This window comes from Bombina bombina, chromosome 1 (genome assembly GCF_027579735.1).
Source record: "Bombina bombina isolate aBomBom1 chromosome 1, aBomBom1.pri, whole genome shotgun sequence".
Classification (NCBI taxonomy): Eukaryota; Metazoa; Chordata; class Amphibia; order Anura; family Bombinatoridae; genus Bombina; species Bombina bombina.
Genome location: NC_069499.1, coordinates 1427535113 through 1427551910, shown reverse-complemented (window position 1 = coordinate 1427551910; position 16798 = coordinate 1427535113). Strand labels below are relative to the sequence as shown.

At 38.9% G+C, this 16798-nt stretch overlaps 1 protein-coding gene across 2 annotated transcripts in view; it reads right to left on the bottom strand.

Annotated features, from left to right (window-relative positions):
- Positions 1-13359, bottom strand: part of TARS2 (threonyl-tRNA synthetase 2, mitochondrial) — a 232674-nt gene extending 219315 nt beyond the window's left edge. For both annotated transcript variants that reach the window (XM_053705450.1, XM_053705454.1), the window contains exons 1-2: positions 13231-13359; positions 10546-10626 (exon numbers count right to left, since the gene is read on the bottom strand). In XM_053705450.1, the coding sequence (XP_053561425.1) occupies positions 10546-10626; positions 13231-13347 (198 nt within the window). In that variant the 5' untranslated portion in view covers positions 13348-13359. The remainder of the gene's footprint in view (positions 1-10545; positions 10627-13230) is intronic.
- Between the last annotated feature and the right edge of the window lie 3439 nt (positions 13360-16798).

The following is a 16798-nucleotide window of genomic DNA, read 5'->3' as shown; positions in this document are numbered from 1 at the left end:
GACCCCTAAATAGGGTACAAGTTCCAAATAAAATAAGGAACCCCGAAAACCGAACCAAGCTCACAGACACCCGAACCGGTCTTGAGAAACAAGACAGGCAACACCCAGACCCCGAATCTTACAGAAATCACAAGGTTAAGACCTGGAATCTAAAAACGAGGAGAAAACTGCTCCTAAAAACAGTGCAACCGCACTTTAAAGGACAACTGAAGACAGAGGCCTACAATTACAAGATAACTCAGAATATCAAAATATTCAGAAATTGAATACGTGCAGCAACCCCAGATAAGCGAACAGATGATGAGTCAACACCACACGCCACAGTCATACCAGGATGACTCTGAAATAGAATATATGCCGGCAAATAAGAGCAGCTGAAAAGAGATATCAAACCCTAAACTTCAGACTGCAAAAATATCCACATCACAGGCTATCCAAAAGCCGCCAGTCCTTCTCAACATCTTGAACATGGAGAATCACAGAACCTCAAAGAGGCTCACCGATCCCCAAATGACCCGAGGACGTACAACAGATCTCAGATCCTGCTCCACACCGAACCAGCCCAAGCGACAGGCAGGTTTAAAAAACAGGGGAACAGAAAAGCCATCACCAACAGCCAGGGAAGGACGGAATGGGGAGAACTCAGCCACCCCAACAGAACTTGGGAGCCCAAAGAGCTCCTTCAAATGGGTCCTCATAGGAGAAGAACATAGCAAGATGCAGTCGATCCCTATGAAGACCCAGCATAACTGACAGTCTCAACATGGAGATTGCAATCTCCACAGATGAAACAGAACATACAGGATAAAAACACCTGTTCCAACCTCCTGCACACAGGACAGGACAACAACCCTCCAGAGAGAGGAACACCCCCCCTCCTTAGAAGGACAAACAACCCCCCCCCCCCAGGGAAAGGCACATATAAGAACAGCCCACAAGCTCACCAGACGTGAGCCATAGTCTGTAGAAAACAAAAGCCGAATGAAAATCATCCAGACGTCACTAATGAACACAGAAAGAACTCTCCTGATGGGAGCACAAATCGTTCAAAGGACAAGGCAAGCCATAAGGAGCTCATCTGAAAGCGCACGGAATCCTGGCCAAGCTGCTAGGAGACTCAACTGTCCAGTTCATAGGCCATAACCTATGGTCCCTGGAAAAACTGGAATGCCCCGAACCAGCCACAGAATCCTAAGTTTCCAGACATCCAGAAAGATCCAAGACAAAAACAAAAGGCCTGAGCACCAGATTTTTTTTAAAACCAACAACACCCCAGGGAACACAACTACCCCATCTGAAGAAGCAGACCTCACAGGGGAACAACCAGACTACCTCGGAGAACGGGAACAAGACTCACTTGTAGATCCCAACCCAAAAGGAAGAGAACACCCCTTGCGGAAGTCCTCTAGGGACCAAGGGAGAACATCGAGGACAAGTCCCCAGAAGAGCGAGTAGAACAAATGCTAGTCTCCCTATCTCCTCAGAGTACAAAACTAGAGGACCACACCCAGGGAAAAAGAATGCAGAACATCCCAACCCCGTTAGAAAAAAACCCCTAAGTGAAGCATGGGGAAGGAGACAACACAGTCCAACATCCCCGATAGGGAAACGACAAACTCCCTAGAGTAGGAAAAGCCACACGGCCCTCCTTAAAGAGAGTATAATCATCAGATGACTATTTCTCCAACCACAAGGCTAACTTGTTACCCCCATAAGGTGGCCAAACTGCTAAGGAGAATGGGCAAAATCCAGAAAGCCGACCCGAAGTAAGAGCCTTAAAAAGGAACAGGTCCAGAAAAAGGTCAATTCCAAGGAGCCCCTTAAAAGGCAAGACCGCCAGAAACCGGCGGCAAGGAGGCCTTGAGTCCTCCAAAACTTCCAACCCACGCGGGGAAGAAGACACTTAAAATCCCGACGAAATAACGGAACAACAGAGTGTGTCGCAGTGGAATGTCACCGAGTCCAAGTCGAACAACTAGAAAGGCTAACCAGGACTGAACCAATCCCCCATGCCTTGCGGACCCTCAGGTCCTCTCAAAATGCTTAGCTGAACTTGTTAAAAACAAGGAATAACACCAAAAATAATGTGAAGCACTCGGCACCCCAACCGGACCAGCCATGCAGAACAGGTACCACTTATCTGAAACAGGCCGCCAGAACAGAAGGATCCAAACCCAGTCAGGACCAGCTTAAAACCAAGGGCCAATACTGTCAAGGCCACAGATAATCACCCCCAGAGATGGGGGATAACCAGCAGACAAACATAGGACTAACGTCCTCACACCAAACAAAACTTCCATAGAAGTAAACTGAGCAATCAAAAAATTGCGAGCATCGATTCCAGAAAACATTTCCGAAGGAAATGCATAAATATGAGCTCAAAATAAAAAAAACATCCTATCCTAAGCACACTTCTGGTAGTTGCAGATGCGCCAGATCCATGATTATGGACATGCGAAAACGTACCATCAGCTCATGAGACGCAAGCCACCTTCCAGAGAAGGATAAACAAAATCTGGATTACCTGAATGTGTAGTAAGAGTTGGTGGTAGGGAACTCGCCACTTGGGGAACTGGACCCCCAGAGGCGGACGGCTCAGAAGCCCCTTGATTCCCCGATTACAAGTAATTGAGCACTCTAAAAACGGCATTCAGAACATAACTGGATGGCATGTATCACTCTTGCCAATTTGTATTCTTCACCAGAAACAGAATCTGACGCAGAGACGTCCGTCTCCACAATATCAAAATCCTCCATAACAGGGAAATTGAATACAAAAAAAACAGACCAAATAAGAAAATGTAAACGGCACCTGACACCCACAATGGCTGGGGCACTCACCACCTCCTATGAACCAGACACCAGCGGACCAGAATTGTTCCGTCGTCACACGGTCAGGAATGCGGAAATGGAGAGCCAAAACGTCACCACGCCTGGTCAACAGGTGCACCATGCAGTCCAGAAAAAGCGCGCTAAACTGTAAAGGCTGCATCACTTCCAAAGGCCGTTATGTTCCACAAGCCATGAGCCTATGCAACACTACACATAAGCAGGTCGAATCACATAACAAACATGATTTAAAAAAAACCCTGTTCAATAACCCCCTCATGAGATATTAACCCTTGATTCCAAGATACGAAAGGAGCCTTACTGAGACCCAGAATTATAGTTAATCCCGCAAGGTGAGAGCCTCTCGGGAAAACATTTGTATTACAATACAATCATTACAAAAGTAAAATGAATATCTTACCGGAATCTATGCCGTGGAACAGGAACATGGCCTTTCAAGTGTGACAGATAGTAGCCTCACCTCTGCCATTGACTTGAGAGAAGCAGGCAGTGAAACTCGTCAACCGTGACTGCTTGTGGAGCTGTTAATATGAGTCGGGATGGGTTCACAGAAAGACTCTCCCTGCATCTCCGGACTCTAACTTTCATCCAGGCTCTCACTGAGAGGCTGACAGGATTACTTAAAACTCCAGTCCCATTCTGAAGAGTACTACCCTCCACAAGAGACTATCGAAACTTCTGACACTTCTCTGCCAACCTCCTGGGACAAAAGGCAAAGAATGACTGGGGGATGAGGGAAGTGGGAGGGGTATTTAACCCTTTGGCTTGGGTGTCTTTGCCTCCTCCTGGTGGCCAGGTTCTGAATTCCCAAAAATAATTAATGCAGCTGTGGACTCTTTCCATTTATGAAGAAAATATGGATTTGAAATAAGAGGGTCCTTTAAAAAACTGAAATAAGAAAAAAGCATATTCAAACCTAACTAATTATTTGGTATTAATGAAGCTTCAGTGGAAGCATCAATTTACAATTTATAGTACTTGAAAAACATGTTAGGGGAATGTCACACTACAGCCTTACAAAGTTACCCAGAAGCAATGTCTGCTTCCGATGCCAAACAAGTGAAAACTGCCCATGGAGAACAATAATTTAGTCCAGAAGACCAGATATCTTCATAACTTGATAAGCTAAGATGATGAAATCATCAACGTTGAAGGTTATTTATCCTTCATATTGTCCTTGCAGAACAAAAATACAAAAGGAATATGAAACCCAAAATTTTTCTTTCATGACTCAGACTCAGAGCATGCGATTTAAAAAAACGTTCTAATTTACTAATTGTTCTTCATTCTCTTGAAATCTTTTGTTGAAAAAGCAGGGACATAACATTAAGAGCCAGCCTATTTCTGGAGCACTATATGGCAGCAGTTTTGCAAGAATGTTATCTATTTGCACTAGATGTCAACACTATTTCCTGCCATGTAGTGCTCCAGATGCCTACCTAGGTATCTCTTTAACACAGACAATCATGGGAACAAAGCAAGTTTGGTAGCAGAAGTAAATGGTATGCTCTGTCTGAATCACAAAATAAAATGTTTGTGTTTCATAACCATTTAAACCAGGGGAATCAAGATCATTGTATCCAGGGGCCTCTTGAACAGAATGAGTGCTCTGGAACTGGATATACTAGAAACTGGAAGCGTCATTTACCCAGGTAGTAGTGCATGATGGGAGCTGTAGTCCACTCACAAGATAAATATACACTGTGTATGGCTATTGTGAAGTGATCATTCTGGAACTGAATAAAAAGTGACTTTATCCAAGCAGTGGATAATGGGAGCCTACATGGACAACGCATGCTCTTTATATTTATCTTGTCAGTGCCTATATAGAACATCAACTTGTTATACCTCTTAGAACCCTAAAACAATGACAAGGCCAAATTAATAATTTACCTAATAAACAAGGGAGGGCCAGATTAAACTATTTTGAGGGCTGCATATGGCCCCAGGTAACGTACTTTGAGACCACTGATTTAAACACTTCTTAGAGAGTCAGCAGAGGCTTGTACGACACAAATTAAGTTTGAGGCAAAACATACCATCTCCAGCTCTATGAGAAGATGTGAGAAGTTTCAATTCTGTTGCACTGGCCTAATAGCGTATGTGTCATGCCGCTGAAAAATACTAATAACTTTTACTAATATTTTTGCTAATGGAAGTATATTGCTTCTATTTAAAATTAAAATACACGCATGCACATTTAATTTTCGACCTTTCTATCCCTTTAAAATGGGACAGATTAAAAAACAAAAAAAAATATATATATATATGCTTACCTTACAAATTATTTTCTTTCGGAATGATGATGTCCATGGTCCTTCATAACATTCCTGCCATTAAGAGGAGGTCAAGATTCTATATAAGAGCTTAAAATCCCTCCCATCTCTATCAAGTTCAACGTATAGCCAAGCAGAGAATAGGAAGCATATAGGTAGGAAAGACAAAGCATGATCTGTAGAGGTGTAATTAGAACTGTCGCCCAAAAATTGCAACGGGCTGCATGTTGCAGCTTTGCAAATCTGCACCAAAAATTCATCATTTTTTAAAAGCCCATTAAGTTGCAACTGCTCTTGTAGAATGAGCTGTGATATGCTTAGGAGGCAAGTAAGCCTTGTGAATCACTTGTTTGCACCAAGAGGCCAAAGCTACCTTAGTAGCCTTCTGCCCATTGCGAGTTCCAGACTAGTGAACAAACAAACTAGAAGATTGTCTGAATTCTTTAGTAGCTTGAAGATAGAACTTCAAAGCTCTAACTACATCAATATTATGCAAGAGTTGCTCCTTAGAGTTAGCAGGATCTGGATACAAAGAAAGAACCAATCTCCTTATTAATATATTTCAGAAGAAACTACCTTAGGAGGAAAATCATATTTAGTATGCAATACAGCCTTATCCTTGTGAATAATTAGAAATGGAGAATTACAGGACAAGGCTGACAACTCAGAAACTCTCCTAGCTGGGGAGATTGCCAACTAGAAAAGCACTTTCCAAAATAAAAGCTTGATATCATTTAAATGCATTGGTTCAATTGGAGGACCTTGTAATACAGAAAGAACTAGATTCAAATTTCAGGGTAGAGAAATAGGCTTCCCAACTGGCCTAACTCTAACATCTAGAAAAAAGTCTGAACATCAGGACGTTTAGCTAAACTCCTATGAAAAAGAACAGATAAAGCAGAAATTTGACCTTTTAGGGAACCAGCATACAAACCCTTGTCAAGGCCATCCAGTAAAAACTGAAGAATTCTAGGAATCCTAAAGGAATACCAAGAAAACCCTCTGGAAGAGCACCACTCAAAATATGCCTTCCAAATGTTATGATTAATTTTTTGTGTAACAGACTTTCTGGCCCTCAATCAAAGTTTTAATGACAGAAACTGAGAAACCTATATGTCTCAAAACTAGGCAATCAACCTCCACACCGTTAAACTTAGAGATTTGAGATCCTGAGGGAAACTAGGCCTTTGAGACAATGGGTCTTGTCTTAGAGGAAGAAGCCATGGAGGAGATGAGGACAACTGTACTAGATCCGCATACCATGTTCTGTGGGGCCAGGCCATGACTCTTGGAAGAAAAACAAGTGGAGTAAACAGGAATGCTAGATGAAATTCATGTGAACCTTTGGATCTTTTTATCTTACCTTGGAAGTTTAGGATTTAAGTGGGAGGCCATCAGATCTATGTCCGGTAAACCCCATTTGAACACTATGCAATCAAAAATGTCCTGATGGACTGATTGACGGCTAAGGTAATCCACTTCACAGTTGTTCACACCTGGTTTGTGAATTGCTGATAGGGATCAATGATTACTCCCTGCCCAAGACAGAATTTGAGACACTTCTTGCATGGACTGATTGATGGCTGAGGTAATCCGCTTCCCAGTTGTTCACACCTGCTTTGTGAATTGCTGATAGGGAACAATGATTCCTCTCTGCCCAAGACAGAATCTGAAACACTTCCTGCATGGCCAGTGGACTGTGGGTACCCCTTTGATGATTTATGTACACCAACGCTGTGATGTTGTCCGACTGGAAATGGATAAAAAAGAAGGAATCATATTAGAAGAGGCCTGGACCGAAAGCCTATACTGTAGCCATGGAAAATTACATTTGAACCCAGGGGTCCTGGACTGACCTGAACCAGGCCTTCTAAAAACAACTTAGTTTGCTCCCTAGCAGAACAGATTCTGGTGTGGGGCCACACCTTCATGCAGATTTAGTATTGGTGCTAGACTTCTTGGACTGCTTGTTCTTTGCCCATGAAGAACCAGGTTTGCAAGCTGGCTTGGAGGGCTCAGGCTTTTGAGAAGAGGAGGACTTTGGATCTTCTGAGGAACAAAAAGACAAAACCGATTAAATAGCCTGTTATTTCCCTTGGATTTCTTGTCCTGAGGGAGAAAAGCTTCTTTCCCAACAGTAAGCGTCTTTATAATAAGTCTGAACCAAATAGAATCTTCCCTTGGAAGGAAAGAGTCATTAACCTATTCTTTGATACCATGTCTGCTGACCAAGATTTTGACCATAAGACTCTTCTTGCCAGCACCACCATAGACATATTCTTAACATCAACTTTGATGATGTCCATCACAGTGTCACATAAAAGCTTGAGCCATTTTAAGAGCCTTAATGCAATTTTGGTTATCCTCAGCAGAGGATTTTTCGGTAACCATTTTTGGACAATGAAATCACACCAGAGTGTCACAGAAGCAGCCACACGGGTGAGAGAAAATGCTGGTTTAAGCAGACAACCAGATTGAAAAAAAGAGTTCAGTTTGCAGTCCATCGGATCTCTGAAAGAAGTGCTATCCTCCATATAGACAGTCATGCGTTTGGGTGGAAATAGCTCCATCAACCTTAGGAACGGTTTCCTACACGTCCACATTCTGTTCTGGAATGTGATATATTTTCTTAAATCTGGAGGAAGGAATAAAAGGCACGCCTGTTTTTTTCCATTCCTTGGCTATATAGTCAGAAACCTAATCAGGAACCTGAAATACCTCTGGAATTTTTGGTGGAGCATTGCAAACAACATTTACCTGATTTACAGGATTGTTTTCAGAAGCTTTGTCCTCAGAAATCCCCAGAGTTTTTAAAACCTCATGTAGTAAATATACTCCACTTTAAATCTGAAAGTATGGTTAAATTCAGAAACAGGAACAGGGTCCTGTTCACCAGATGACACTTCCCCATCAGAACTAGATAATTTTGCATTCTCAGAGTCAGAGCTCTGTAGCAGAGCAGGAATTTGGGGATGAGGGGAAGAATTTTGCACATTTACCTCAGGAGATTGAGATTGGTTTGGGGATAGCCGCTAAATAATCATCCATAACTTTGTGCACACTGGTTTCAAATTCAGAGGTGAAATCAGTAATAGCCTCCTGAGTGACATACACCAGACAAAATTCCCTATAGGAAGTAGACGTTGCGGCTGATTTGCATGCAAAATTTGAGCTACACAGCTCTTACAGAGTTGATTGACCTGGAACACTGGCACAGACTTGCAAAATACACATAATAATGTACAGGGAGGGTTATTAGTAGATGATTCCTCTAACGTGTTATTACTTATATCAGTGTGGACAGATTCAATTTGCTCCATAGTGTGTAATAGCAGGCCATGAAAGAAGACCAGACATAAACTGAAGAAAAAAGGTAGAAAGCCCTTTACACAAAGCATAATAACCCCTCTGACACCTTATTACCTTATGTATTCTTAGTGAGTGCACACTAAAACCCCAAGCCATTGACTGTGTCCGTATGTACCCTACTGGGTACATCTGTGTAGAAATCACTCCTCACCTCATCTTAGTTTTTTTTCCTGTAGTGTAGTGATCCATGCTCACCCTCCCCACTTTCCTCCTAGCCATTATTTAAAAAAAAAAAAAATGTAGTATAGGGAACTGACCCTCCTTCTCCCCTGCAAATATTATTCTGTAGTTTAGGGACCTGCTCCATCCCTCCCACCACCCACAATCACCTTATTATATTTAAAAAATCTGTAGCGTAGGGAATGCCTGCCCACCCTCCCCCCATACCATTGTTATAAAAAAAATTGTAGTGCAATATACTGTCTTTCCCTCCCACAACATTTTTCTGCAGTGTAGGGAACAGCCCCATTCCTCCCACCGCCCACTTGCTTTCGAACCCACCCCTCCAAACCAGTGCAGTATCAGATACAAGCAGTGACATTGCCTGTATCGAATCTGCCTTAATATGGTAACAGAACATGATCAGTGCTCCTCTTACCACATGAAGGCAAATGACTCCTACCCCCCCCCCCCCCCCCAGTTGTGGCTCCCGCTGTCAAAGCTGACAGTGGAAGCGCAACTTGCGCCAGATTGTTGGATATAGGTACTACGTCAACACAGTATGCTGGGCAAAGTACTGTGTGACGTAGTACCTACGTTCAATTGGTGCAAGGGGTTATATATCTCTAGGGAAGCAGTCCATATTACTCTAACTTATGGTCATTTAGAATTGCAGACTAAATGATAAAGGATATGTTTGTCTCCTCTTTATTTTTTAAACTCACAGTCATTCTCCCCACTCAAACAGTTCTCCCCAGAAGTCTTTCTTTTTTACAACTACCCCAGTGTACTCCCATAGTGCAACTACTACCTGAGTCCCATACTGCAACAAATTAAATTATTTCCAAACATCACAAAAACAAAAGTATAGTTTTCTGATGAAATAATGGTATAAGGCACTCAGCAATTCAAAACAGAGGGTGCAGTGTGGAGAAGGGGAGCCATACTGTGTTACTGAGATACCCTAGGATTTTGTAGTTATAACATAAATCATTAGCAAAACAGAACTAAATATATTTTAAATATCAATATATCAATTAATACGTGTTGGCAATGACAAAAATAAAAAGAATTTTTGCGCCAAAAAAGTCTGCGCCAAGAATGACGCAATAAAATGAAGCATTTTCAGCCCCCGCGAGCCTAACAGCCCACAGGGAAAAAAGTCAAATTTTTGAAGGTAAGAAAAAATGATTAAATCAAATGCATTATCCCAAATATGAAACTGACTGTCTGAAAATAAGGAAAGTTGAACATCCTGAGTCAAAGCAAATAAATGTTTGAATACATATATTTAGAACTTTATAAAAAAGTGCCCAACCATAGCTTAGAGTGTCACAGAAAATAAGACTAACTTACCCCAGGACACTCATCTACATATAGCAGATAGCCAAACCAGTACTGAAACGAAAATCAGCAGAGGTAATGGTATATATAAGAGTATATCGTCGATCTGAAAAGGGAGGTAAGAGATGAATCTCTACGACCGATAACAGAGAACCTATGAAATAGACCCCTTAGAAGGAGATCACTGCATTCAAATAGGCAATACTCTCCTCACATCCCTCTGACATTCACTGCACGCTGAGAGGAAAACCGGGCTCCAACTTGCTGCGGAGCGCATATCAACGTAGAATCTAGCACAAACTTACTTCACCACCTCCATCGGAGGCAAAGTTTGTAAAACTGAATTGTGGGTGTGGTGAGGGGTGTATTTATAGGCATTTTGAGGTTTGGGAAACTTTGCCCCTCCTGGTAGGAATGTATATCCCATACGTCACTAGCTCATGGACTCTTGCTAATTACATGAAAGAAACTTACATTTTCACAAAGTTTTTCCAATCTGTTGCATGTCTTTAGAGCTATAAAAGTGGAAGCCTAGTTACCAACTTACTTGTGTATCTGGTAATTTCTTCCTATCAGATGACTGTGTGTGCACTCCTGAACATGCATAGTGGCTTCCTCTGCAGGCAGTCTGGAGAATAAAAACACAATACAATTATATTTTACAAACACATACAGTATATACACTGCTTATTCCTTAAGTAGATTAAAGGATTTTTTTTAAATGCAAAATATCTACAATACATTGTACAACAATGCACAGTATGATATCATTCAATCTGTTTATACATTTGGTACCATTAAAAGAACTTTCTATATTGGTATATGCCCCATTCTTACACTAATACCATTTCCTATCATTAAAGAATAAAATTGATGGGAAAAAAATTAACAGACTTTAAATATAAGCATATTTCTTCTTTAGTGTTTAAGTGACACTAAAATTAAGCTTTTATTGTGCAATTGAAACCCCCCCCCCCAATTCAATTAGTTTCCATTTTTAAATTGTGCAGCGTTTTTTATATGCACACTTTCTGAGGCACCAATGCTTTTGCATTGCCTTTTTATTATGCATGTGTTGATTATGCAATTCTACTGTATTTAATGGTCTTTTAAAGAGAGCACACAGGGGAAAATTTGCTAAAGTTCAAATTATGCAGGTAATTAACAGCATTTTAATTTTCCCATATTGACACCCATTATATACTTTAAAACTAATTATACATATTAATTGTATATATTAAATCAAAGCTCCTAGCGACAAAATAAACACATTTCATCCTAAATAAAATAAAAAACATTTGCTAATACCTCAGAAAAAAAACAAGAAATCATTAAAGGGACACTGTACCCAAAATTTTTCTTTCGTGATTCAGATTGAGCATGAAATTTTAAGCAACTTTCTAATTTACTTCTATTATCAAATTTTCTTCATTCTCTTTGTATCTTTATTTGAAATGCAAGAATGTAAGTTTAGATGCCGGCCCATTTTTGGTGAACAACCTGGGTTGTCCTTGCTGATTGGTGGATAAATTCATCCACCAATAAAAAGGTGCTGTCCAAAGTACTGAAACCAAAAAAAAAGTTTAGATGCCTTTTTCAAATAATGATAGCAAGAGAACGAAGAAAAATTGATAATAGGAGTAAATTAGAAAGTTGCTTAAAATTGCATACTCTTTCTGAATTACAAAAGAAAAAATTTGGGTACAGTGTCCCTTTAAGTGATTCCAACAGAGCATGCCATTTAAAAAAAAAAAATTGACTTCTTGTATCAAATTTGCTTCATTCCCATGATATTCTGTGTTGAAGAGATACCTAGGTAGGCATCTGGAGCTCTACGTGCTGCCATATAGTGCTCTTGCAAATGGATAACATTCTTGCATACCTGCTGCCATATAGTGCTCCTGAAATGGGCCAGCTCCTAAGCATATATCTCTGCTTTTTAACAAAAGATACCAAGCAAACAAAGAAATATTGAGAGCAATAAATGAAAAAAAGAGGTTTAAAAATCATGAAAGCAAAAAAAAAATGGGGGTTTCATATCCTTTTAGTAACATGAACAGGATTCAAAACAAAATCTAAATTGCAAGTGAATGCTAAAGGCAATGGAAATCAAAATTAAACTTTCATAATTCAAATAAAATGTACAATTTAGAAAGAAAGAAAAAACAAGCTTCCTTCCATAAGAGCACAGCTTGATAAGCTCAAGAACAGGCTTCTGTTGAGAACTATTCTTACAAACTGGGGACACTGTCGCTCTATACAGCTCTAGTTATGAAACTGCGCATGCAGCTTTGAAGTCCTTATAGGGCAGGCTTGGTTGTGGGTGCCTGTAAACACAAGGGACATGAAACCCAAAACATTTGTTTCAAGATTAAAAAAAAATAAAAAAATAAAAATTCCAGTTTATGTCTGATCAAATTTACATTTTTCTCTTGATATCCTTTGTTGAATGCAAGTGTCTGGAGCAATATATGGCAGCAATTCTGCAAGAATGCCATATAACAGTGTTATACATTAGCACATTTTATAATAGAAGTCAATTGAAAACTTTCTTTTAAATTGCATGCTCTGTCGGAATAAAAAAATAAATGTTTCGAGTTTCATATCCCTTTAACCACTGCAAGGATTTAAACACATATTTAAAAAGGCAGCTATAGAGCAGCAATGCACTTCTGCTCCAGATCTGAACATAGCAGGTATGCCTCATTATTGGATGGGTTGCTGGCTGTCTTGAGCTAGAGACCAATAATCCTTTGATGCTTTAGAGCTGACTTTAGCTATGTATTTAACCCATTTGCAGGCCATCAATAGTGCAATAAGAAATTGCTCTAAAAAATTGCACTTATAGATCGTAAGACACCTGCCTGTTATAAACCTCCCTATGTATTCACTCATGGAAAGTTTAATCAACATCCCTTTAATTTTGATCATAAAATTCCCATGATAGTGTTGCATGAAATAAGTATAGAGTATATATGTTCACTATTTTAGATACTAGCAGGTTTGCAATCCACATGGGATTGAAAGGTCACCTTTTTGACAAAGTTTGCAAAATACAAAATGTTGCCCACGAACGATAAAATAATGGCAACAATTTAGCTATAAATCAAAATTCTACAGGGGATCCTGGCAGCAACAAAACAAAATCACCCATCACTGTATCCAATACGAAGTATAAATAGTTTTCTGCAGAAGAGCGGACCGTAATAATGCAGGGGGGAAAAAATCTTACCCTGCCCAGCAGGATCCCGAACTTTTCTGACTTATTTAAATGTTTACTTCTAATGAAAGGTAATAACTTCATGCTGAACATCACAACACCACTAACATGTTGTATGCGCGCAGCCATGACAGCTGAGACTAGTTCCTATCAGATTAAAGGACCTCGAATGTCACATGACTGCAACGATCACGTGGTACAAAGACGGAAGTAGTAGGTTTGTCAGTGGATTGCAATGTGTGCAGCATTTCCAATAAGGTGGCTGATACCATCTTTGTAAAGGACATTTTGACTTCACGGTACAGAGAATTACACCTCTGTACTCGGATCTTCTATTGAGGTGCAGGAGGAGTATATATATTGCTTGTAACGTAAGAGAAGAATGTAAAGAGTCCTTGTTTTCTAATAAACAAAAATATGCTGGGATCCTGAAAAGAGCCTTTGATTTAAAAAAGGCATTTAGAGATTTCGATTGTATGTTTACTGGAGAACGTACTGTGAACCCTATTGTGCCTTGAATTTTAAATAGAGGAATGAAGACATGGGTATGGGAGACTACAAATGAAACCAACAATTGTTTTTTTGTTTTTAGAAAATCCTGTTGTTTAGTATGTCCCATGTATTATGATAGTCTCCTCACCACCTTTTAGTTTGCATGAAAAAGCAGTGCAATTTTAATCTGATTAAACATACCATTTTTACTACTTATTTGTATTTCAATATGTAATTTATTCCTTACATACTTAAAGGGATAGGAAAGTCAAAATTAAACTTGCATGATTCAGATAGAGCATGTCATTTAAAGACACTTTTAAATTCACTTCTATTTTCAAATGTGCTTTATTCTCTTGGTATCTCTTGTTGAAAATTAATACGCTCATATCATACACTAGTGGGAGCTAGCTGCTGATTGGTGCCCTCACACATTTGTCTCTTGTGATTGGCTAACTAGATATGTTCAGCTAGCTGCCAGTAGAGCAATGCTGTTCCTTCAGGAAAGGATTGCAAGAGAATAAAGCATATCCGATAATAGAAGTACATTTTGAAAGTTTTTAGGTTTCCTTTAAAGCAGTGATCTCAAAGTACAGGCCCTGGGGCCAAATGCGGCCCTCAAGATAGTGTAATCTGGCCCTCCCTTGCTTATTAGGTAAATTATTAATTTGACCCCATCAGTTTTTTTAGGGTTCTAAGAGGTGTAACAAGCAGATGTTCTAAATAGAAAAACACAAGATAAACATAAATACAAGCATTGCATTGTCCAGTGTAGACTCTTATTATGCACTGCTTGGTCACTTTTTATTCAGTTCCAGAATGATCACTTCACTTGGCACTCGCAAGATAAATATACACTGTATGTCTATTGTGGACTACAGCATCTACCATGCACTACTACTTGGGTAAATGTAATTTCCAGTTTTTAGTATATCCAGTTTCAAAGCGCTAACTCTGTTCAAGTTGCCCCCATGGGGGAAGAATACTTGGTCAGTGGCCCCCCAGATACAATGAGTTTGATACCCCTGCTTTAAAGTGATGGCAAACGTTACATTTAAAATCAGATCAGGAATCTAAGCAATATTTTAGGTGGAATTTAATTGATCACTTCTAATTAAGATGCACTGTAACTTACTTTTTAATCTAGCAGTGCCATTCTAATACCCCATGCTCCGGCTGCCCACTTCAAAATTAGATTTATTGGTGAGCTAATGGTTTGTATTGTTCTTCAATTGATGCTCTAGCTACAAAAAAAAGTGCCGTATGGCTAGGGAACTGATTGGAGAACTGTTCAAACTGTTGGCTCACAAAAAAAAAAAATAGTTTTGAAGGGGGCGGCCAGAGTGTGGGGTTTTTAGAATGGCATTGCTAGATTGAAAAGTAAGTTACAGCGCATCTTCATCAGTTAAAGTCCCTGTAAAATATTGCTTAGATTCCAGACCTGATTTTAAAGTTTACCATCACTTTAAAAGCAGGGATCACCCCTTCGCGAGAGACACTTTTCTCAAGCTAAAAAACTGCCATTATAGAATTAGTACAGGGCCTTTATATTAACAGAGAGATTTCTTATAGAAGCCAAGAAAACTTTATAGAATTTGTCCCTTTGTGTCAATGTCTATGGATCTCTGTGCATTTCTCTCTTTCTGTGCCTTTTTCCCTGTTTATGTATGTATCGCTCTCCATCATCTATTTTTTTCCCACTTCATCTATGTTCTTTAGTTTCCTTCCCTTCTCACATTGGGCCTAATCATAATAAATATATATATATATACTGTATATACACACACAAATAATTTTATTGTAGAAAAATACAAAACAGAAAAAAACCAATCCCAATCAAATTAATAAATGATTAATTACATTATGTATACATCCTTAATAATGAAAATGTTGCCATGCACTTGTCTAATTCCCCTTATCGGATTACTTTGATTCCACCTGGGAAGTAGGATTATTTTACCATCTTCTCCCATGCCCCTTTCATTTCAGTGAAAAATTCTATTTTGTTTGTCTTAATATAATAATATTCCTCATTCAAGAGGTTAGCTTTTACACTTTTTTTCCATTCACAATATAAGGGAGGGGACATCTGTTCCCAATATTTCAAAATTACATTTTTAGCACTGTTAAATATAACTTGCAACAAGCATGATGGGCTTTTATCAATTTTACTATTCCTCAAATTTAATATGATTAACAAAAAAATATTTACTAGTTGGCTATCTATATGTTTATCAATGCTATTCATTATTTCTTTCCAAAACATTTGAATTTTTGGGCAAGACCACATCATATGTTCCAGATTTCTATCTCAACAACCCCTCCAACACAAATCTAACAAATTTTAGAGGGTCTTCTGAATTCTAACTGGTGTTAGGTACCATCTTGTTAAAAAAAATAAAAAAATTGTTCCAGACTTTATGTGGATATTGAGGATTTTGACGTTTGTCTAAATATTTTATTCCAAGTTTATTTATTTACTGTTTGTCCTATCTCGGCATGCCATCTCTATATTATTAATATTGCGTAAGATTTAGATAGTACATTTTTCTTATTGTTTAGAGAAACGCATAGTTTTTCATATTTGCAATACTTCTATAAAGGGTTTGCTCTGCATTTCTGTATGTGAATAAGAGACAAACGCAGTGCAATATAGCACTGCTTGACATGAGTTTTTTTACACTTACACTTTGTGCTCTGTATTTTATATTATATCAGAACAATTGTCAGAAAAAATACACTATTTTGATAGTGCATTATTTATCGTATGTGTCTTTAATTAGGCGTAAAATTGATCATGTGTATTTTTTATATCTTCAGGTACACATACACATATTATTAATCAGTATTAATATGTAGCTATTAACTAGTGTTGGTTGTCAATATATCATTTCTTATGGTGAAGTTTTTGTACTTTGAATATCATAATAACTACCGTAATTAATTATTTTGTTAAAGTCTACAACATAGCTGCATGATTCCTTTAATTATATTATTTGTATAAATATACCCCACATTATTTATACATGATTCAATTAAGTCTCAATAAACATTAGTGGGTTTCAACCTTGGTTGATGGTCAAATAGA